Raw genomic sequence first — 24,302 nt, 5'->3', positions numbered from 1 at the left:
CGCAGAAAGTTCAACATCAAGTGAAAGTCCAACAGAACAAAAAGACAGAGAGAAGAGGGAGTAATGCTGCGAAGGACAACAAATTAGCCTAATGCACAGTTCAAACAGTCATAAAAGCTCTCACTGGAAGGGTTTGAGGGTTGCTCTGTGGAGAACAAGGAGCCACATAAAAGCCAAGGGGACCCCTGCTAGCCCAGTGAGAATGAGCCCGTGCTGTTGGGATTGGTGCTGTTGGTTATAGTAAAGAGGGGGGGAGGAAGACGGGGTCTTGTGGTTCCCCCGGGGGGCATGTTTTCTCTCCCTCCCCCTGTCCTGCTCCAGTTAGTTCACTCACACAAGACCAGACATCATCCCTCCCTCCTCTCCTCCTTCCCTCCTGCCTTCTGGCTCCACAATTGGAAGTCCATTTGCTTTGCTTGATCAGTCCCCTTGCCATGGGCTATGTCTATCATCAGTGCACAATATTTGTAGCAGAAGTTTGTATGCCCCACTTGGGAATAGGCTATCAAGTCCAGATGGGGCTCTCCTCTTAAAAAGGCAAAACCAAGGCTTCAGCTTCTTCAGCTTGCACTGCCACTGGGACAGAATGCCGGGATCCAATTATTCACCTAATTAGCATCTGCTCAGTCCCGCCACCAGCACAATCTCTCTGTTGCTTTGCACACCTCTTATGTTTTATGCCTTTTCTGGCCCATCCATGAGATGCACTACATCAACTGCTACAAGGGATCGCAAATAGCACAAAAACGCCTTTGTCTCCCACCCCAACAATTTGATGGCACGACTTTAGCGCCCACACAAAGATCCATGGCATCGGACATGAAAGCAAAGAGCAAAAACATTTATCTAATCGTCCTCTGCCTTGACAGCTGGCCACAGGCTGGTGGCAGGGACACTGGCAGGGAGGGAGGGGGGGGTATCAGATGTGGAAAGATTCTTTGGTTGGGACACCCAGGCCTGAGGCACCTCACCCAGGCCCGATCAATAGGCCAGAAAGAGTAATGATGATGGTGTGGCAGAGGGCCAGAGCCACAGTTAAGAGAACCTAGGGCCAGAATAGTGGTCAATCTGTCATCTAACAGGGCTGTCAATTACTAACACACTTATTGCTACGTGGGGCATTCGATAGCCAGAGATAGTGGCTGAGAGTGAGGAAGAGATGGAGATAGACAGAGGGAAAGAGAAACACAGAGTAAGAGCATAATACTTAGAAGATGAATGGGCACATAATACTGTCATCGTGAGTTAAACCACTAAGGGCAGGATAGCAGCTTGTGCATTCTGCCGCACATGCTCCGTCTCCTTGCTCTCTTTCTTTCACTCTCCCTCTCCCTCTCTTTGCCTCTCCTTTTTTTTTTGCAGGCGCTCGGATGCACGCTGCAAAAAAACTCTGGCTGTGGCCGCCTGTATTTGGTTAAGAGGCGTGGAAAAGAGGCTTCCCCGCGCCACATCTGCTGCTGAGCTGGCGTTATTTATTGTGAGATGCTCTGGAGGCTTTTCAACAACATGTGGAGATGTTTCTACTGTCACACATTAGATATTACAGGAGAGAACACAGAGACTACACTAGCTGTTAGCTAACTGTCCTTGCCTGGGTGCAGGTGCTGCCGGGGAACAGAGTGTTTTCCAACCAATACAAAGAAAATAGCAGAAATACTACATGGCAGGAGGCCTGATCTGAATTTAAACTGGCTGAAAGACTGGACAGAAAGAGCAAGAGGGGGAGTGCAGGCGCAACAACTCATTTTTATCGGTTTTAAGGCCATAAATCTCCATGGTCTCAGCTCTTAAACAAATACAAATATGATCACAGGGAGAGAAAAAACAAAGGCTGGGGAGTGGGGACATGGCTGGTGCCTCCTAAGTGCCTGCCATTTTTCCATCTGTGTTGATTCTTTTAAGAGGAGAGGAGAGGAGAGGGAGGCAGCCGTTGTGGCCGCACGGAACGACTGCTGGGATGCAACCATCTTCTGGGGTGAGGGCGAGGGCCGTGTAGTGAATCAGTCTGACTCATGCTGTTAAATCAGGGACCTATTCTGTCTCATAATTTTTAAGTTAGACAAAGTAACATGTAAGTAAGGACACGGCAGATGAGTACTTTGACAAGAGAGTTCAAAGGACAAAAATAGATATGCACAGAGGCGGGTCTAAGTAACAGAAAGAACACAAACAAGACAGGAATAAATATACAAGCAACCAGATTCCCACCAAAGCTATACTAGGTATTTTCAGATTGCTGGTGATCTGCTTTGTAGCTTTGTAGCCCAATCATGATTTTGCTGGAAAAGTATTACAATCGTAAAATCGGACACGCTGTCAATTTTACGAGACAGTGACGACATCTCATGTTGCATTTTGACACCCAAGTCTTCACTTGTGAGAATGCGCAGAGATAATGATGGAAGGATTCACAAAGATGTCCTCACCCTGCATCTGGTAGCTGTAGGGAGCCTGTCCTGTCTGCGGCGTGGTGAAGCCAGAGCCATAGCTGAGGAAGCCTGTCTGTCCCGGGGACTGGGACTGGCTCAGACCCCCCTCCGTCTTTATGCCTGCCCACAATGGACCTAAATCAGTTAGTGACACCAGATCGGTTTGATGCACAGACAACAGTCAACACAGAGGTTTAAATTACACTGGACACAGCAAAGGGGACACAGTCTCTCTCTGCATTAATGACAATGGACGAGCGCTGATTATCTGATTAAAGATTTTTACTATGATAGGTTGTTTAGAAATATTATCTTGCACTGAATGCTGTCACTCAGTGAAGGAGCTGTCTACTGATTGTTTGATATTACTTTATCATCATCACCATTAATATCACTGTGTAAGATAAGTCATCTGTAAGAGGATGCACAAGTATTAAAACATTGTGCTTGTGTTTGTGTGTAAAACGGGCCGCTTATATTGAATCAGTCTTGCTGCAGTTTCTGTGCAACGGTAGGTTGCAGGGCTCCACTCAAATAAACAGTATAAATTCCTCCACATATTGGAGAGTCTTCTGGGGTCAAAACACTCCAAAGACTCTGGACAAATAAAGCCTACAGTGGGCCTTGTACGCCATGCTTTCTCTTGCAGTGCCAGAGGAAACCAGTTTTTGTTTTCAGATTTATATCACTAATCTTTCACATCTATCTGAACAGCTTGACAAGCAAATTCTGTTTTATTGCAGTGGAGGAGAGTAGGCAGACACTAAACAAGAACTCAGCATCTCTCCTGGTCTTGCTTTACTGGAGGAATTGTGGGAACATGATTTGTAGCGAGCAGGGTTCTGACCTTCAGGAAGGAAAAATATTTAGTTGTGAATTTCTCTGTCTATGCATACATTCAATTAACACAACACTGACCTTTGTTAGTAGGAAACTCCAGCGAGACAAGAGAAGGTTATGTAGGCCTACTGTGTTAGAGAAATCTTACCATAAGCTGGGATGCCATACGGCTGGCCAGGCTGGGGGTAGCTAGCATAAGCTGCGGCCTGCTGCATTCCTGTGGTGTACTGCGTCTGCCCATACGCAGCCATATTTTGGGATGAAGGAGTAGGAAGAATATGCGGATATGTTCTGCTGTTTGAGAAAAGAAACAAAAGACAAAAGTGAGAAAGGAAACACAAACTTCGCTAACTGACAAATTCCTTGTGATTGTGCTACTTCACTCGAAACACTGAGCCAAGCGGTAAGACAGATAGCATCGCACAGCTCATATACATAGTGAAAGAACAATAAATGGCAAAGGAAATTTTTGCAAGATAATAATTACAACAGATTTCAGAGTGCGCAAGCTGCAGACATCCCGGCAAACAAAGCCAGTCGAGAACCCCCCGATCTAACAGAAGGATCTAATTAAAGATCCAAACGAAGTTGGATGCTGCTTATTTTTTAAAGAAAAATAAAAGAAGCCTTACTTGGAAGGATAAATCTGTGGAGAGAACTGGTGAGTTTGTCTTGGGCTGAAGCCACTGGTTCCAATAGCTGAGGAGAGTTAAAAAGAAAAGAGGCAAGCACATATTTAAACATTAAGAAATAAGGTAAATATTATTTTTTGCCAACAGAACTTCTGGATTCCAAGGAAACAGTAATTACATTGCATTACTCTATTTATTTCGGTAACCTTATTTAAGGTTGAAAACCGGAGAGCAATAATGAAGTAAAATAATCAGGTAAGAACATCACGTTTTTCTGCTGACCCGCGTATCTCTGAGATAGTTCTGGGCTGCTATGACGACCGCTGGTGTAAACACTCGCAGGATGGTCTGAATCAGTCTCGACCTGTGGCTACAGTTGCCTTGGGCTTTTCAAGCCACAACCACATTGGAAGTGACATCACTGATTGCAGGTAATGAGTGCTACTGCATGATTATTCCTTCATTAGGCGTACGACTCTGTGGTTCCATGGTGCTGTTAACTTGTGAAAGTGCAGCCACAAATAATTCACAGAATGTTTTGAATCTGCTGTGAGTCATGAAACATACACAGATGGACACACACACTCTTTCCATTTTAATGTTACTGTTTTCCAAAAGTAAAATGTCAAATAAAATCTTGTCAATAAGAAATTGGGAATTTATAGCAGTGTTCACAGTGTTACCTGCACACTTCAGTTGACAAGTTTGTGCATTTTAGAAAATAGTTATTTAAAAAAAAGGCTAAAGTAAATGAAACATCCGTAACGAGATCCAGCCTGCAAGAGCTCAGCTTCCACTTTGACATTTGTATTTAAAAAGGTACCATTTGTTTAAATTAATGAATCATTTTGTATGTAGTATGTATAATTTATTTCAAATTCTATCTAAATTTGTGATTTAATGTAGGGCTAAATATAACGCTTTATCTTTGATAAAACAGGCATTTTATCAGAAATTCACAGTTAATTAAAAAAACTGAAAAAAAATCAAAGGCAACAATCAGTTCTTGCATTAAACTGCAGCCGAGTGGCACAGTTTTGAAACATCTGTCTAATTGGTCGTGACATGTAAAATATGGGATTTGGTTGCGGGGGAGTGCTAACTGTGTGTAACTGTATGCTGTAACCCCTCACACACGTTATTAATATTGAACACTTTTCCCACATCAGCAGCACCTGCCACTGGACAAAACCTGCTCCTCTCAACGGAGCTTTGGGTTTCCCCACGGAGGATATGGGGTGTAAGATTACTAAATTTCATTAATACTGTCACAGACAAAAGTCAAAGCAGTGATAAAGTATCAAGTACTTAGTTAAACAGTTAAGGAAAAACAGGAAAATTAGCAGCAAGATAATACCATGCACTGTTAGATGCAATGGTATTACAGTAATACAGGTTTCTAGAAAAAGTAACAGAGCTGCAGGATGACATAGAAACCACTCAGGGTGGAAAAAAGAAATAAGCCTAAAAATTATCACATTAGTGATTATTTCTTTAACAATTCTTACAATGCTCATTACACTCAGAGGTCTTGGTTTTATTTAGCAATGCCTGCGTGTGTGTTTATGTGTCTGATGTTCCCATGCTGAGAGGAGGGTGTGAAAACCCTGGCTCTGACAGGGCGATAGGGTAACAGCCCGTGGAGAGAGAGGGCCAGTGGGACGTCATGTCACTCCAGTGGACAGACAGGCTCAGTCCTCACTGGCATGGGAACCGAGTGTTAACACACACACACACACATACATAGTGCAAGCAAGCACAGCATATATGTGTGCTGACAAAGGTAAGGTAGAGTCTCTTAAGCACACACACACAACTACACACACAAACACTATATCGGCGTTTTAGCTGCAGGGACACTTCCTGAGGCCCAGCTTATCAGTCACCCATCTCCAGGCTCATCTCTCACTAATCAGTTCTGCATCTGTGTGTGTGTGTGTGTGTGTGTGTGTTTGTCAGAGAGAGAGAGAGACGCAACCAGAGCACACACACACACACACACACACGCACACACACACACACACACACACACACACACACACACGTACAGAGTCCCCCCTGCTTACCTGATCCTGAGAAGCTGTCTAGAGAGGTGTCTGCTACCGAGGTGACGATTTCGCTGCTGCTCATTGGCTCAGTTTTAACTGCGAACAAAGAAGCCACATTGTCACCAAATGCACCAAATCAATGTCTGGAAGAAAAAAAGAAAACAAAAAAGACTAGATTAATGGCTAACTCTGCATTTGCCTGTGAGATTTTTTTTGCATTCACAAAATTATTAACCATTTAAAAAGTCACTCATTGTCAAAGAAAAACAAAAATGCAGAGATGGGAGATTGTAGTTGGACAACTTTTCAACAGCCAGCAAATTTAACTGCATGATAAAAGATAAAAGTGACATCTGTGTTAGCTCCAATGGCTTCTATACATTTCTTTATGCTAGTATCTTTAATTCCTTTGATTGGATTTATCTGATTTTTCAAGAGACTTAACCTTATCTTTATCAGCGATCCTTATCTGTCAGCCTGGGGACATTTTCCTATGTAAATCTTAATTGTTTATTTAAAAATGGGCTTTTAAGTATTTTGCAAAAACAACATAAACCAGACTCTACTTTGAGATTGCATTACCACAAAAAAAATTCTGACATTACTGTTTTTATTCAATGATGAATTACTGGAGTTTCAGTACTTCAGCATGAAATAAAAATCACCACTGTGTTAGGACTCAATGTTAAAAAAAATTACAAGTGCAATTGAAATGTCAAGGAAATATATGATGTATAAAATCTTTTTAAGAGTGTAGCAAACGCTATTTGACCTTGACTCCATTATACAGCTAAGCGATAGATCTGCAAAGACAATTTCACAGTTATCTGACAGCTCAGGAATCTTTGAAATCAATCCATTTCACTTCAGGCGGGCTGGTTTTTTCTTCCCCCATTTTTTTTTTTTTGGCAAAACAAATTGACAATGTGGGCAAGGAAGTCATGCTCAGTGGAATCCCTGTTGGTTGAAGAAGCCATTTGCTGTCATGTTTTACATGTTTCCGCTATGCTCGTTCAGCGCAGAAACATATGTTGACGAGAGGCAATTCTTTTGAACAACACACTGATGAAAAAATAGTGGCAAGGTGCATGCATAAACTAGCACACACTCAAGTCACAGAGCATACAATAAGCACTGTATTCAGTGAACGGCATGGAACGTTCAAATGAAAACAAAATGCACAGTATGCAGGTTCACAATCTGAACATTCATTAACAATGAACTCAAAATCCAGTCATGTCAAACCATGCTTGAAAAAGAATACCACAACAATTACAGAAAAAAATACTTAAGAGTTTCTGAATGAAAGGCACAATAGTTGAGGTGCATTTAGAAATTTCCAGCATATAAAAAGTTCATTTTTGGTTTAAAAAAAATATAAATTACATTGTATTTTGTGGGTGGTTCAAGGAAGTGAGCTACACAGACTCCTTTCATTCTTGCTCTCAGTGGAGTTGGGGAAAACACCAAGTATTGTCCTTTCATTGTGTCACTAAGGGTAGACAAACCTGCAGCGGACTGTGAGTTAGAACCTAACAACCAGTCTGCAGTGGTAAGCATTGTGATGTTATCACCTATGGGAAAGAAAGAATGGCAAAGGGACACATTGACAGTCTGCACCATGTCTACGGGTCCTGTGTCATATATATACAAAGAAATAAACACTGTGCTTAACCTGAGGATTGCATGACAGTGAGGGATGTTTCTAATAAGTTGTTGGTTTGTGGAATGGGCATGACTGCTTCACTAAACAAAGGCTCAGATTTAAAGCACAGGTGAATCACCTGAGTAAATAACTATGTACAGTAGAAACCTCATGCAAAACGCCATCATTTCCATTCTAGGTTTTGAATAATTACATGCTTGCTTAGATAAACAGCTAATAGTCACTGGAAAATAACTACCCGAGGCAAGAAACATTTCAGATAGAAATCTTAAGGCACCAAATTTTCCGTGAAGCCCAAAATAATCTACACTGCAATCCCGCAAACATCAAGTGCACTTTCTCTATTGCTCACGGGCTCTTTCATGTCATATTAAGGCAAAATCAACTAATGCTAATTCACCCTAACAATCATTTATGTTTTTTTTTTTTTTTTTTTTAACTCATTTTATTTCTTATAAAAACAACATTGCATTGCCTTTATTTACCTTTTTTAAAAGTCATATTCACCCTTAATGATAATACAGATAATACAATATCTATCAGCTTTTTTTCCATAAATATAAATATATATTCAGAATAGCAAACAAGGCAGAGAGAGGGATAGCATTTGGCACAGCACACATACCTTCAGTGCCATTGGGTGTCATGGAATTGTTATTGATGTGTGAGTTGTCGAGGTTGGGACCATTAGGAGATTCACTGCTTCCACTTATTCGGCTGTGAGGACTGGCTAGATCCTGCATTTCCATAGACCTGACGAGACACACACAAGCACACACACACCAAATCAAATTACACATATTGCTCTGATTTCAGGGAAGACAGCTTTGCTCTGCAGTGCTGTGTACAGAACAAGCAAAATACAGTAGCTCTGGTTTAGATGAATAAAATAAAATACTATAAATTAGAAAACAGTCAAGTCGAGTGTGAAGAAGAGAAATGTTCTATTAAAACTGCATTTAAAACGTAAAAATTCACTACAATTTTACAAATTGCTTTCTTGCATGTGTTATTTTCAATACAATATAAAAGAGCCATTTTTATCGAATGCCAAATGATTGCCAAAAGAAAAAATGAATTAGAGAAATGAAAAATAAATAAATAAATAAACGTGGTAAAATGTGACACACACACAAGTGCACAAAGGAAAACTGTGGGATTCCAAACCATGAAATGAATAGTAAACATTTTGACAAGATAGTTTTCGGGTTTCTCTTATTACAGCAATTTCACAACAAGTCACTGTTTTACATGATGTGAACACAAAGAGTTTACTATCAATTTACTCTGGTGTATCTTGAAGCAAGAATGGCCTTAAGTGTATATCGTTTAGTGTGGTATCGAAGACTGTTAACAGATGTTTGCTGGTTTGAGGCAATGGTTAATGTGCCTGTTAAAAGTGCAGCACTGCTTGATTATAAGAGCCCATGCCTCAGTGATGGGCAGATGAGAAGCTCACGAGGCATGTGTTTGCTCTGGCAAGCTCCTTAATTGTTTCTGTGTTTATACAAACGACCACGCCACTGAAAACATTATTCTATCTTCTCATTTGTGCGCTCAAAGGATTTGATCAAGTATAGACAATGGAGTAGAAAGAAGGCACGAGTGATTTGAAAAGTACAGCCACAAACTCCAGACCCCATTTGTCTCTGCCACCGTTCCCATTGCAACAGTGAGTTAATGAAATTAGGACAAAATGTTTTGTACATTATACTGCCATTTCCAATTATATTCCAGGGTTCTGGATATCTCTGCTATCGATAAACATTGGCCTTTTACACAAGGCCACAAAGATAAATGCTCAAGCAACTCTAAGTAGTCTGAGTGCTATCAGATGGCACGAAAGAAACCAGAATTACGAGATAAAAATATTAAATTATGATATGCATTTACTGCATTTAAGATTATGTTATGATATTATGATACTTTGCAGTAAAGTTTGACAAATACAGTCCTTTCTTGCGGTTAAAGTCCAATTTAATTATTAATGGAAAATATACTTCTCAGCATTACATTACAAATCAAACAAACTAAAATAAAACTACCACAAAAAAATGTTATAAAAGAAAACAAAACAATGTAAAAAGCCAATCACCTCTTCCACACATACCCTAATAGTAAAAGCTGTATTATCCTTTTCCCAAAGGTGTATTCGTTTACGTCTCTGCTAAAAATATCACACCCTCCTAGCATACAACAACACAGAAGGGCAAATATGAACGCTTAAAAACTGTCCAGAATCAGCTAACCATAACATACACCATACGTCTCCTTTCGCCAAACTTTTTTCTCATTAGCTGACAGTGAAAAACTCATCGCTATCTCGAATCAGACAAACACAGCAGACTGAGAGAAGTTGACAGTTTTTTAGCAGAGTCAAAGGCGATCTCTGATGCCACTCAGAGATCTACATGTCTCTGATGCTGCTGGCACTGGCTCAACTGTGCTCTTACCTGGACCTAAATGGCTTTGAGTCCTCTCTCAGACCACACTCTCTTTCTTTATTCTGCCTCCACCTGCCCCAGCAGAAACAATGTCACTCCTTGTTATTGCGGCTCGATGTCACAGTCCAGAGCCATCCATGACACAAAAAGGCTTGTCTGAGAAAACATTATTGTTGTTCTGGAGCAGAATGGGAAGAGAGGGCTAGCGGGGGGAACAGAGGCGCACATTGTCTCTCTCCGAGCCGCAGCCCTGCTCCACTGTTGTTTCCTCCTCCAGGTCCTCCCTCCTCCCTCCTCCCTGAGCAAGGGGAGCACGGCCAAATGACGGAAAGGTGATTCATCATTGGTCTACGACAGCTGCAAACTGGATTAGCCCTCCCCCAATCAACATGCAAAGCTGCTTAGCCAAGGTAAGCAGGAAGGGGTGGAGGGGTGGGGGTGGGGGGGTGGGTTGCGGGGGTGAAGGTAGGCAGAGGGGTGAGGGGTTGGGGAAAGAAGGGGCTGAGGGGGCAGCAGAGGGTGGGAGAGCCTGCCTGCTTTCCTGCTTGAGGTAGCCTGCTGCTGGAAGGAAGATGGGACTTGTTGAGGAGAGACAAGTCAAGCGTGACACCCCTAGCATCTTCAGCAGATCTTTCATCTGCAATTGACACTATCTGAAATTTATCAGCACTCCCCATCACAGCACACTGACAGGTCCTAATGATCGTCAGGGCTGCTGTTCCGCGGGCCTGCCCCAGCCTGGGGCCATGCCACAGCACACAAATACGCAACTTCCTATACTTCACAAGCTATGCACGATGGACGGAAAAGCAAAAAGGAGCATAATCTACACGCTCGCACATACATTATATAAATCTCTTCTTTCTCTGTGGCAATGTGAAAATTCATGCTTATGTCTTTTTCTTTAGCACACGGAGACACATAACTCATGTCTGCATGTGTACACACACTCATGCACAGGGCACTTCAGAGGCCCCCACATCAGTGGTGCAAATGCACACACACACACACACACACACACACACACACACACACACACACACACACACACACACACACACACGCAGACACACACACTCACACATGCAGGGCACTTTAGAGGCCCCCAGATCAGTGGTGCATCTCAGACAATGAAGGAGACTGGAAACAAGAACACGGAGAGCATATGGAGCCACATATGTTTCCTATGACGCTACGAATGCCTCTATTACTCTCCTTTAGCTGACAGTTACATTTTGCTGTCCACTCCCGCTCTGCTCGTCTCTCTCCAAACATCAAGCAGAGCCATATACTTGCATGACTATAACACTATATTAGACCTGACTCCAGCCCACCATGGGAATACAGGGTCCAAAAAAGGTTAAAGGTATTCAACTGGTCAGGAAAAAGGAAAAAGACATATAAAGTCTTTTTTTCAAAAATCCTGGCATGATTTTTTTAATGGCTGACTGTTTACATGAGCCAGCGTAACCTGAGCTACATGCATGGTCTTAAGGTTTTTTTTTCCTTCTTTTTTCAACAGGCTTTGCTCTTCACACCAAGGCAAAGCCTTCATGAATACCATTCCAGCTTTACAATTTGCCTTCTCGCTCGCTGCTTATGGAACAGCCATTTTCAAAAAAAAAAAAAAAAAAATACATACATATATTTAATTCTTACTTAAGGAGCCACTGATAACGGCAGTGCCTCCTCCTGGCATCTCCCAATATTGAAATATGCAGACGGGATGTAAAAAATACAAAAATATCAATGGAAAAGAAAGTCCACAGAGGTAAAAGCCATAAAGACGAAAGAGAAACACATTTTGCCACAGCACATTAACAGCGATCACAGAGTTGGGGGAAGTTGTGGAGAGAGTGCTGTGGTGGGTTACTGTGGTATGGTGTGTGTGTGTGTGTCTGTATGTGTGTGTGTGTGTGTTGTGGCTTGTTTCTCTGTTCAGCAGTGCAGGCCAGTGAAGACATTATAATGCTGGTGTCTCAGCCTTTGCCAGCAGGTGAAACCAGCCAGGTGAGGAGAGAGGGAGAGCAGGGAAGACAGGAGAGCAGAAGGCAGGGGGGCTGGGATTTAAAAGCAAAAACAAGCCTTTCTTCTGCCACGCTAAATATTTATTGTTTAAAAAAAAAAAGCGGGCTGCGTTAAGCATCTTTGATGTGTGACTTTAGCTCAACCTGAACTAGTTGGTCTTTGAAGCTAACAAGAACAAAGCCAGGCTAGATGAAGCACTGCAAGTGTCATCAAGAGAAAGAAAGAAAAAAAAGAAGAGGTGCCACAACACGCTCCTCTCATGGTTGTTTGCAGGGTCTTTTGTTTCGCTTTGCTTATTTCAAGACCTGCAATTCCAAAAGTAAACATAACACAGCAAAGCTTTTAGCATAGATCATCTCAGCATGCAGGCTGACTGACCTGACACAAATCATTTTCGCCTCCTTCGCTGCATGTACCTGTGCTATCGCTGCAGGAGAGGCTCACCTATTTTAATCTGGAACGTCCTTTATGAACTACAAAATTGTATCTTTACATAATAATGATTAGTGATGCAAACAAAAATGACCAAACAGAAGATGTGACTGAAAAAGAAATATGACTGAAAATGCTCTGTTAATCTCTGTGCTCCTCTCCCTGTATAATCTTTAATAGATATTAATTTTATAGGGGAAAGTCTGCAGCCCTTTGAATTTTACAGACTACGTAAGCCATGTGTTGTGAGTTACAACTTTTCAAAAACAATGCTTTAATCAAAATCTAACTTTAAAACAACTAATCCCCACTTAAGCTGGTCAGCTGAATCCACATGGTGGCCCAGGAAAAATAAATCCACTCGCAAAGAATGTAGATGCAGACAACAATTGGACACAGATGTGAGAGGAATTAGGCACAGTTTACAAAATGCTACACTTCACTTGTGTCTCTATATGTGGCTGAAAAAATGAGGGTTGCCAAAAAATCCAACATCGAATAGCATGGTGTTTTTTTTTTTTATCCTCAAATGTAAAGTATTTTAGATGAGACAACTGCTGCACATGGGAAATTACATGGTGGTGTAATTCTCCACAATGACACCACTTTTCTGAACATTGGTTACTGACAAAAAGAATAAGTATGTGTTTTTTAAATTCATTTCAACCCTACAGGATGCCATAAAACATATCCAAACAAAAGTACATTTTAAATAAATATACAAAACATTGCTTATTATTTTCTATTTTCCTTATATTGCATTTTTATTTGTACCAATATGCTGTGGGACAGTCGACACATTTAAGCGCAGCACACAAATGAGTCTGATGGTGACAAATTTTGCAAGCAGATGGTGCTTCACACACAATTTTAAATGTTGTACTTGTCTATAATTAAAAGCACAATTATTAACAGATGTCTTGTTTGTTGATGTGCAATTTGTCCCTCTCATTTGGTTCAATCTGACATGGTGCTTGCAGCAATTCACTCAATAGCTACATTAAATCTGTTAATACTGTGCTCTTCAACCCTCAAAATTATTTCCAGAAGGCCAGTTCGCCTTTGAGGGGCCATCAAACAAGATTTAAGGTGCACATTTTATCACAACCTGCCTACCACTGTGACCACTGCAGAATGATAAAGGCTTTACAGCGCAGAGATGAAAGAAGGGCCAGTGACAAATCTCAACAGTTATATCACTGTAATACTTATGACTTGTTAGTCTAATTCTCTCAAATCTAAGACGGTGATCTATTACGTGAATTAGAATATCTAAACAGGGTGGAAAGCAAAGCAAATTCTGAAATAGCTTAGTTTATATGAATATAAAACAGATTAGGCATTTAAAAAAAATTTAAAGCAGAAAATGTAATACGATCTGTGTGGGGTCACGCTGTGCTATAGGGAATCTATTGGCGATACAATGCAATCGCTTTGAATACAATTTCTGTTTAGACTTACAGCACAGCAGCTTCCTTTATATCTTTACTATGTAAACATATTGCCATTTACAAACAAACATGCAAGTGGGAATTAGTGACTGAGGACCTGTAATGGCGATCAACAAAAAACTTTAAAGCTCATTTCCTGCTCTTTCAGCCACACATTTCAAATCCAAGGAGCGGTGTGTTAACAAAATAACACCCCACAGTATTTAGTAAACAACCGCTGCACTCTAATCACCCAGTAGTGGCTACTTAATAGGAGGTCACCTATTTCCTTCTTTCTCTCGCGCCCCCCCCCCCCCCCCCCCCACCCCCCCTGTTGTCTTCACTAACAGCCGAGTGAGGCAGGATCAATTAGCCCTCTGTCTTTCACCATTTTCAATCTCCTCTCTGAGAGAGGCGAACAAGGGTTTGGCCGGGGAGACACATCCAATACGAAAGGCATCAGGCCTCGGGCAAACAATGCCACCGTCACCGCCGACCACGCTTTCTTGTACACACTGCTGCTACACATGCATGAAGCGCTGGCCAGGCAGAGAGACCCTGCTCTCTCCCCGTGTAAAGCAAATACACAGTGTAAACAGCCTCAAATCAGCCCACTCATTATCTGTTAATTGGATAAATAAGGTTATTGTGTGAGTGAATGGCTGCAGCAGCCTGTCACACACTGTTATGTTTGTCTACACGGAGCAGAGGCAACCCTGCAAGCAGTCTGGCTCACCAGCCTGCCCTAACCTTTCTATTTCTGCTCTTTCATCTACAGTACCAACACACACCTTTCTAAACACATGGAAAAGGGCAGGCGTTTGAAAATGACAGGAACTAGAAGATGAAAAAGGACAGAAGGAGAAAAAAAAGAGATGAAATGCCCTCCATACACACACACACACACACACACACACACACACACACACACACACAACACACAATAATTCCCCGACTTGTGATGTAAGCCTGTGATGATGCACACAACATTAAACCAGAACATCCTTCAATTAGAGAGGCTAGTGATTACAGTGGGTGAGTCATCTTCACTACACGTGAAATACTGGCGAGCGGAGACGCAGCACGGCCGGGAGTCGGGGCCTGTTGTCTTGGTCAGACGCTGAGAGGCTCTCAGGTCTCCCTGCAGCATTCCTGGCCTCAGCAGATGGCATTAGATGTCAACTGCTTTAACTGTGTTGGTTTTGTTTGTTCTGCCAGTCGAAAAGAGACTCCTGCAGGGACCAGCCTGTTTTCCTTGTCTGATCAAAAATGTAAACCGGGCCAAGCATAAGAGGATCCCATATTTGCAAGGGAAATTACGTGAGATATATATTTGCCCAGATGAAATTATTTTTAGTGCTTATGATGACGATTTTTCAGCCGTTTTTAAAAAAAAGTATTTTACTTACACGTACAGACAATTCTAAGGTCATTATGTGTGTGAGTGAATTTTTTTTATCAGTAGAAAAAAATATACACAAACGCACGCCAAATATATTAATTATATATAAATATATATACATGCATACACACATGCACAATTTTCTTTTTTCACAAATGTAAATTACAATTGCAATTGAATATTTTTGAGAAAAAAGTGGTCTTGAAATTTGTGAACCTATTGCATGTTTTTTTTTTTTTTTAATAAAACTGATTGAAGGAATGAAGGAACATTATATTAGTTTTAAGACCTGTGTCTTTTTCAGGATGAGGTTTGTATTCACTTTCCTTTAAATTAAAACTTAAAATTTTTCACCCAGGGCTGTGTTTTGTTTTGGGTTTTTCTTTTTCTTTTTTTTTCTTTTTTAATTATCTATCACATCAATGAATTACAGCTATAATGTAAAGAGTAAATCCTTCATTTTTAGTTATCATTGTCCATATATTGTACAGTTCTACTGTATTACAATTCTTACTTAGAATAAGTTGTAGTGTTGTAGGTTCTGTTTTGATTCCTGACAAGTAATGACAACATTAGTCTTGAAAACTAACTGCTTTGTTGACATAAATGCCTTAATTGTGAATTAATTCTTTAATTAAATGTACATGCAAATCTATGATATGAAAGATATTTCCACACACAGACATATATATATACACACACACACACCACACCACACACACACACACACACTGGCATATTCAAAAATTATACAAATGAAGACAAGGCAACTAACAGATGAAAAATAAATTATACATTTAAAATATACTCACTACAATTATGGTTGAATCCCTGTGTGTTTATCCCTTCTTCTACTTTCTTTAAAAAAAAAAAAAACTCTTCTACAGACAGATGGTTCAGTCCAGCAGACCGGACAGAAAACTTTTCTTTAAGGAGTTCTTCAGGTGTTGGTAGAACCTGTAGCACAATAAATGTAAACTACAAGACTACTTTTTCTTTTTCATTTTAGGTGTTGGAACCCATGGAGCCCCGCACGATATCTCAGGAGACCCAGTCCTAGTGAGAAAGAGAGTTGTCCGATTACTGCTTCAGGCAGTGACTAGTGAGTGTCTGAGGAAGAGGGAAAAAAAGAGAGAGAGTGAGAGAGCAACGCGGAGGGAGGGAGGGAGGGAGCGAGGGAGGGAGAGGGGCAGTGAATAAGGGAGGGAGAGGGAGGCTGCTGCTGTTTGAAAAAGCAGAAAAGTTGTGCGGAGCTCTCTCACAGGAAGACTTTGGGTCTGGAGGAGGCACGCGGGAGTTGCGCCTCACACCAGCTCCCCATATGTCATTCACTCACAGCTTTAAGCAATAGAGCCCTCTCCAGATTGTATCAGTTGAGACTAAGACAATGAAATGGCAGATCTCTCCACCGGCCTGCCTGTCCGCTGGAACACTAGGCTCCGCTCACACACCCCGAGGGCCCACACTTTTCTTCCCCCCCTTTTCTCTCTTGTTTTTGTTATGCTCCTTTTTTTTTCTACCACAAACCACATTTTTTTTTGCTCTCTTTTGTGTGTCTTAGGTCACTGCTGGATTTCTCTCTGTTTCTCTCTGTCATAAAGGGACCTCAGAGGGGTAAACAAGGGTGCAGGTCATTAGCTTAGGTGATGGGGAGCCGGAGGTTTACCAGCGGCCGAGCGTCTCGGCTCTGTCCGTCTCCACAGCAGTCTAGTGGAAATCCTCCGTCAACACATACACACCGCGTCTGTGTGCAAGGTAATGACTGCCTTCTGTCTGCTCCAGGTTATTATTTCAACTGTGCAAAGCTGTTACACAAGGCCATGCTGCTACTGATGAGCTCAAACTGGTGATTTATTTAAGCGGGTGATGAGGCTTGTACAACTTTTGCTTTAATATGTCAAGCTATTTTTTTTTCAAAGAATATCAATTTTGTGTAATGAGCGGTTGAAAGAGCGATGCACCATTTAAAATTTTGTTTGATTTTCACATAATAAAACAGAGGTTAAAATACCAACTGTAATACTGAAAAATGATTTTCAAGGAAGAGGAAACCATACATTTACAACGGTAAAGAGGTGCTGAGAGAAAAAGAACACCCACAGCTTAAAGAATAGTATACTTTGTTTGCGGTTGGCTTATGTACACACTGCTTGTACATCTCTGTTTCTTACTAGTCAGTGGGTGATGAGAAATAAGAATTTTAAAATTTGTCATGTGTGTCATAATCAGATCTGTTTTTGTTATATGGCTCCGTGCGGTGTTTTAATCAAACAGGAAATGATAAATTGGTGGGTTTCTACTTGATCAGCTGCAGGGTTCACAACCCATACTGAAAGCAGGTCAACACCAACCAACCTCTGTCGAGCAATAGTCAACAAGGAGCTGACAGAAATAGATCAGAGCTGCAGAGCTCCTGATTTAAATACACTGCAATAATGATGGGGACGTGCTGCCTGCCGTTTCCAAACCAGCTACCCACAGGTGAATCCATAGGCTTATGTTTCAATATCTGAGCATGAAATATATTGCACATTCAACAGGTTTTTGATAAGTCAATTGACTAATAGATGCTTAGGGACTCTCAAGTAACTATTTCTAATAGCGGAAGTGTACACATGCCAATTGAGTTACTGCATTTGCACTGTTGCTCTCTATTTCAATAAGCAGTTGTATAAAATTAGCTTGAGATGCAATTTTGCAAGTGAGTTATTTTCAAATTGCACAGTATCATTATCCAGGGTTGTTTATGTCTCGATGACTAAACTCAGATTTCCCTCATACCCTCATGCATGCGGTGCTGTATGGTATGTTTTGAATCAAGGGTCAAATCAACCCAGCGGTTTTACTGTTTTCATGATTGACAGTATTTCATGCGGACAACCGTAAGTAAAAGGTGGTTTAACATCGAATCTAAATTGTCAAGATGTTCTTTCGGTTTAACTTCTGATAAAAAATATTCAAAGAGATATAGACTATTACAGTTTAAGAGGTACTGAGACATATTCAGTAAAAGAAAAACGTCATTAGATGCATAAATAAGAACAATAAAATCATCTTTTTGGCAGCTATAAAAGCTTAAAACTGTCCACATGTGCCAAATGGAAGCTTAACAAAAGATGCAATGATACTGTCCAACTGACTTCAGCACTTAGACACCACTTGCCAAAAACTATATCAAGTAAGAAATTTGAGAAGTGAGCTAAGATTAAATGTGAAACCGTTCTTTATTAAGGATTATCTTGATGGGACTCAATGGTCTTCATGTGGGGTTGCAAGGATGCCTGCCTGCAATTTAGAGTGAAGAGAGATGTGCACTGTCCTCCACTGCCAACAGGTTATCCACTCAGCTTCTCACACACATGAAAATAGACTCACTTCCAAATGGCTGATTCTGTTTTTGAGATAAAGACTGGAGGGTTAATGAACATCTAAATGGAATCCTAGTGCTTGGAAACTTTGGGATCTTAAACCCCCCCGATTCTTCCTCAAAGGAGGACATCTCGGTAAAGAGAGTTTACTTATCCTGACAAAGAATATATAAACAGTGTGAAAGGAGCAGGAACGGTGTGACAAGGAGTCAAATGGTACAGATGAAACAAAATGCTAACACCCCGGTGACACAGTTGCAATATTTTCATATGCATAAACTGCAAATTTGTTTGGGTGGAGCTACTACAGTGTTTATACAATGTCACACACTGGGGGGATCAAGTTCCTTTTTTGACATAAGTCTCAGCAGAGCATTACACTCAAAACCTTCCTCTAAGAAGGGAAATCTGAACTTGGGACAACTTTGGATAAAATAACAGTTTTTATATATTTATACAGGCATTACCAGGTGAAGTGTTCACCTACTGACTAAGGAGAAAATAAAAAAAAAGCTCTTAACAACACAAACCCCTCAACCTTCCAGCCTTGCCCCTGACACAAGTGGAACATTAAGTTTGCTGCATGGCAATTTGTCAAAGAGCCCAGGAAGTGCTAGGTATTGGATATTCACGAGTTATTCAATGTGCATAGTTTCCTGTTGAAAATAACCAAGCTCCTTAGAGTGACATATGCTCGGTATAAGCAAAACAACACTGATGGCCAAGGGAAATTCAAGACAATTTTCTATACTATTCTATTCTTTGTTCGTTCCCACTGCTTGTATTTTTATGTGAACTCTTGAACTAGCCTAGCAACTTGCATAGCAATAGTGACAGCTAAAGCAATGATAGCAAAAATAAAAACCGGCCAAGACAAATATGTTACTTAAAGTTTTAGATGTCTTTCTGCATGTAGTATTCAAGTTGATACAATATAACATTAAACCATCTATTCACAAGGCTTTCATTAAACTCTAAAGAAAATCTTTGATGATGACAACTTGTCGCCACAAAAAAAGGTTTTGACAGTGCAGACAGATAATTTTGAAGTCGCTCAAGGTAAATTAGTAGCAAGTCAAGTGCTTTCATGTGGTGAATGAAAGTTCCAAGTGAAGCCTGAGTTCCTTATAAACAAACATCAGGTTGGCCTGCCTCGCTGAGGAGCAGTGATAAAAGTAAACACAGCATACCTCAACATGAAAATGCATTGGAGCTTTCCTCGACAGAGAGCAAGGAACAAAGGAAATGGTTAACCTCAGTGGACGTCACAACCTTAAATGAACAGACTGACCCTACTGTTGCAGCCATCTTGGTTTCAAACAAAACAAGAACATGTTTTGAGTTAAGTGAAATATGCATTTGTCTTGTGAATTATATAAAATATATAGCAAGGACACTTTAGCACACTCTTACAAAAAAATTTCAAAGGTCACTTCAAAATTTTGTATTTGCTGAATTAAAACCACAGTGTGCACTAACTAGTATTTAGTTTAAGAACACCCAGTACACACATTTATCCATGAATATACCATGAGAGACAAGTTGTACTTTATGACCAGTGAGGCACACCTGGTGAAAGTCTATGAGGACCCCGAAAATCCTCAGACAAAGACTTTATTGCTCTCCAATGGCCCCAAAAAAGCCAAACAAGCACACTTTAGAGAGCTATTACTCAGAATGAGACATCACTACGGCTGGAAGTATCACCGCAGGCGTTACGCTAAGAATATATAGCCTGTTAAAAGATAAGTAAGAAGAGTTCATGCGGCGTAATAAGTCACTTGAATATGGTCTGTTGTATATATTGAGGTTGCCTTCCTTAGAATCTGACTTCAGTTATGAATATGTGATTTACCATTCATTGTTAAACCAGGCTAAATATGCATTTGTGTGAGGTAGACATCATCACTTCACCATAGTTGGATGACAGCATTTTCCTGTAAAGACAAACCTCTCATACACTTGAGTGGAGGACCACATCACTTGTTAAGCTGTCAACGATATTTACAAACTGAAGAAACACTGGAATGCAAGGTTTGGTAGGTTTTTAAAGACGACTATACACTACACTTCAGCTGAGCATATATGTGATACTCTGTCGGTTCGAATGTGTGGTAAAAGTTGCGCTTACTGTAGATGGCTTCATGAGGAAATAATCGAAAAGTATTATTTTCCTTAAAAAGGTAATATTTGACCTAGACTCATTATCAGCATCAGTACACTAACAACACACTTATACATTTTTTGTCAATACTTGCCATTCAGCATCACACTACTCTCATTTGCTTTTCCCCTAAAATGCTTTAAAAATAAAACTGGGAAATGAACATAAAAGCCTGAAATAGCATATTTTTGTAATAGTAAATGATCTGATGACACATTATAAGCATGATGACAGACCAGATACTTTATATCCATTTTCTTGACATTGTGCCCCATTTAAAAAATTGGAAAATAAGACAAGACAATTTTAACAGTTGCAATTCAAACCTATAAATAATAGAATTTCACAGCTGCAAATCTGAAGTCTGTATCTTATACAACTGTTGATAATATATATATATATATATATATATATATATATATATATATATATATATACACAAATGATACATACCATTACTTTGCGAGTTGAAGAGATATCGCTCATTGCTACTATAGTGTAAGAGCAGTAAGTGGGTGGGATGACTAGCACTCATCTAGTACTAGTAATCTGGTAAGGTTTCAAGACAGAACTTCAAACAGCAATGCCACTAAATCAGAATTAGCTGCACCCTAAAATACCAATATGTTTGGTAATAAATTTTCAGCACCCCTCTAATGGCAGCATTTGTCATGACTGCCCCAACTGTCTGGGGCTGGCTTCTGACTTGTGCAACCCAGGCGGCCAGAAATGTGGCACTCCCCGTCCCCTCCACAGCTGCCTGCCAGTTGGGCCCAGGTCAGCAGAGCACTGGGGGCTGGTCCGCTGATCAGCAGGCATGCAGTGGATCTGGCCCATGGGGGTGGGCTGGGGTGGTGGTCATCACAGGGAACTTATGTTCACCACACCACCAACTCCCAATGGGTTCGAGTACGAAATGCAGAGGTTATAGACATAACTGTTGCCTCACAATCCCACCCCCTCAGGCCTGACTCCATGTTCCTCCCAGCCCCCGTGCCCCCCCCAACCCCCTGAGTCACTAACCAAAACCCCACTAGTCCAGCCACTGTGACATTTGTGAAGCCAGGAGTCCACATAACAAAAACACATTAGGCAAATGTCTGGGGTCAAACGTCTGTTTGAATTGGACAGATGAAAGCCACTTAGATTGGGTCCATGCCATTCTGCTTAGTGACTAAATACAGTTACAAAAGAGGCAGTACTGTGCAAGCCAGTGGTTTGTCTCTCTGACAGCATATGCTTCCACATTCAAGTTACAGTGCTGTGTTTGCCAAGGGAAGATACAAGAGCACAGACAAGGCTATTTAAGCCTGGGGTATTACCAATCAGCTATCTATCATACATAAATAAAACAGAAATACTACGGACCGGAAAATAACTTATATTTAACCTACATCCACATTTGTTCTCTAAAAAGCAAGTGCAAGCGAACACAGCGGGGGCATTTGCAGTGATGAATGGGCACTGCCATTGGACACCAGTTTTCAGTAATTTTTAACTCCCGGGCTTTAACAGCTGGGCTTATCTGTCTGCCTAGCCTCCCTGTGCATGTGCACTTATAAAAGCTGTAGCTTGGATTATCTACGCACCAAATGTCACTCATTTTATAGAACAGTGGGAAACATGCTGAGCTGCAGATTTTTTTTCACAGCCTTGAGGACAGTGTGAACTATTAGCAGCTTGCCAAACTATAGTGGATCCCTCCAATCATGCTGGTGTCAAAGGGACACGAAGTATGAGTGGTTTCCAAAATAAACCAATGTAATAATGGCAAGAGGAGTGCTGATGTATATGCTAATGCTCAACTCCAAAGTACCTCATAGTGACTTCTGTGCATGCGTCTGGTACTTGTTGCTGCAGTCATCACGACTGAGGGAGACAGCCTTTCATTTATTGTTTTTACTTGAGCACTACTGCTGCGCTATCAATATCCAGTGAACAGGAAGAGCTGTCCAAGTTACTTTACATATGAAAAAACAAAGGCAGCATCATCCAAAGGAGGAGACCACTAACAGTGGGTCACAAACCAGGAGGAAATAACAAACACATACAAAAATTCCCTGGAAGTAAACATCGATTCTTCCTGTTCAGTCTGGTCCGACTGTGATGCTGATCCACTTTCTTGAGATCTCCAACTTCCTAATTCAGTTCATTTGGACAAACATATCATTGTGAAAGACATCAATAGAACCGACTGGACTCGATGATATGCCAACTTTCCATGTTTGTTTCCTCTTGATGTGTTCGGAACAGCAGTGGCCCAGTTAAAAGGTGACTTCCTCTATGAGGAAATGGAATTTGCAATGCACTCCTTACAACACACTCCCCCTTTGTACTGCGTGAAAATATGTTCTATCTCATCTAGCCAGAACTGCTTTAGGTCTCATATTTAGCTGTTTTCGCTCCGTTTACATTTTCATATTGGAGCAGTGTATTTCTCAGCTATATGACTTTATAATACGGCACAATGCTTTTACGGTGACTGATTAATGATGATGATCAAAAACGCATCTCTTAAAAAAGCAGATAGACAGTAAATGTTAATCAGGAAATACAGCCATAGTGCAGATTTTTTTTCTTTGCCTCTTGTTTTGCTGCTGTAGGTATTTCCTGTGAACATTTAGTCTTCTTCTTTGTTGCAGCGTTACTGAAATCCAACAGTGGTCACGAGCAAGACTGGACAGTAAAAGTTGCATTTCAAGGGGGAAGTAACAGACGAACGATGGCAAACGTATAACCACAATAGTGGTGTTAAGAGTGGGCGTGAAGCTGAAAATGTATTGACAGGTTAGATCTATGTGCATTAAAAAGCTTTAAAGACAGAAATGATTGATTGTTATTTAAGTTAATGTATCTAGTCCATAAACTAAATGGATTCCCATTGATATCTCACCTCTTTTAAAAGTCCATCTCATTCCATCTGTTATGTAGCCTCTTGAAATCTTATTTGTGGACTCAAACCTTTCTTAGTGTATCTACATTTATCAAGTTATCAAGAAGCTGAAAAGCAATTTTTAATTTTGTTTTTTACTTATAGGTCTTGAACTTTGAAACTGTTTTAGATGCGACATTTAACAGCTGCAACACATATATAAAGGTAACATCAATGGAACAGAGATATATTATGTCCAGTGGATGAAGATGGTGAATAGAACTAAAAGTAAGAGACAGATTTTGAAACTGGAGTTAAATTGGCTACAGCTGCCAACTGCCTTAAGGGACAGCTCTTTGTGAACTCTGTAATTGACACCTATGATAATGAATATACCTGTGAATCAGAGATAAATTATCACATTAATATGGAGGGTTTCCCCGACTGACCTTACGAAGGAGATGCACACGGTGAGGAGAGATGAGATGAATAGCGAGCAACCTCTGATGAGCATATGATTCATCAATACCAGCAGCTCTTTGCTAAG

At 40.7% G+C, this 24,302-nt stretch overlaps 1 protein-coding gene across 6 annotated transcripts in view; it reads right to left on the bottom strand.

Moving 5' to 3' along the window:
- The window catches only part of eya1 (EYA transcriptional coactivator and phosphatase 1), a 61,364-nt gene that overhangs the window by 23,351 nt on the left and 13,711 nt on the right, over nucleotides 1-24,302 (bottom strand). For 2 of the 6 annotated variants that reach the window (XM_083995958.1, XM_083995959.1), the window contains 6 exons: nucleotides 8,241-8,368; nucleotides 7,458-7,523; nucleotides 5,968-6,045; nucleotides 3,902-3,968; nucleotides 3,418-3,563; nucleotides 2,427-2,549 (listed from right to left, as the gene is read on the bottom strand). In XM_083995958.1, the coding sequence (XP_083852084.1) occupies nucleotides 2,427-2,549; nucleotides 3,418-3,563; nucleotides 3,902-3,968; nucleotides 5,968-6,045; nucleotides 7,458-7,523; nucleotides 8,241-8,364 (604 nt within the window). In that variant the 5' untranslated portion in view covers nucleotides 8,365-8,368. Of the gene's footprint in view, nucleotides 1-2,426; nucleotides 2,550-3,417; nucleotides 3,564-3,901; nucleotides 3,969-5,967; nucleotides 6,093-7,457; nucleotides 7,524-8,240; nucleotides 8,369-10,068; nucleotides 10,338-16,163; nucleotides 16,449-24,302 lie in introns of those variants that run through there. The other 4 variants (XM_083995957.1, XM_083995960.1, XM_083995961.1 and 1 more) reach the window with 4 other exon arrangements.

The sequence above is a fragment of the Trachurus trachurus genome (assembly GCF_905171665.1).
Source record: "Trachurus trachurus genome assembly, chromosome: 20".
Taxonomy (NCBI): domain Eukaryota; kingdom Metazoa; phylum Chordata; class Actinopteri; order Carangiformes; family Carangidae; genus Trachurus; species Trachurus trachurus.
This window is presented reverse-complemented; position numbering and strand designations above follow the sequence as displayed.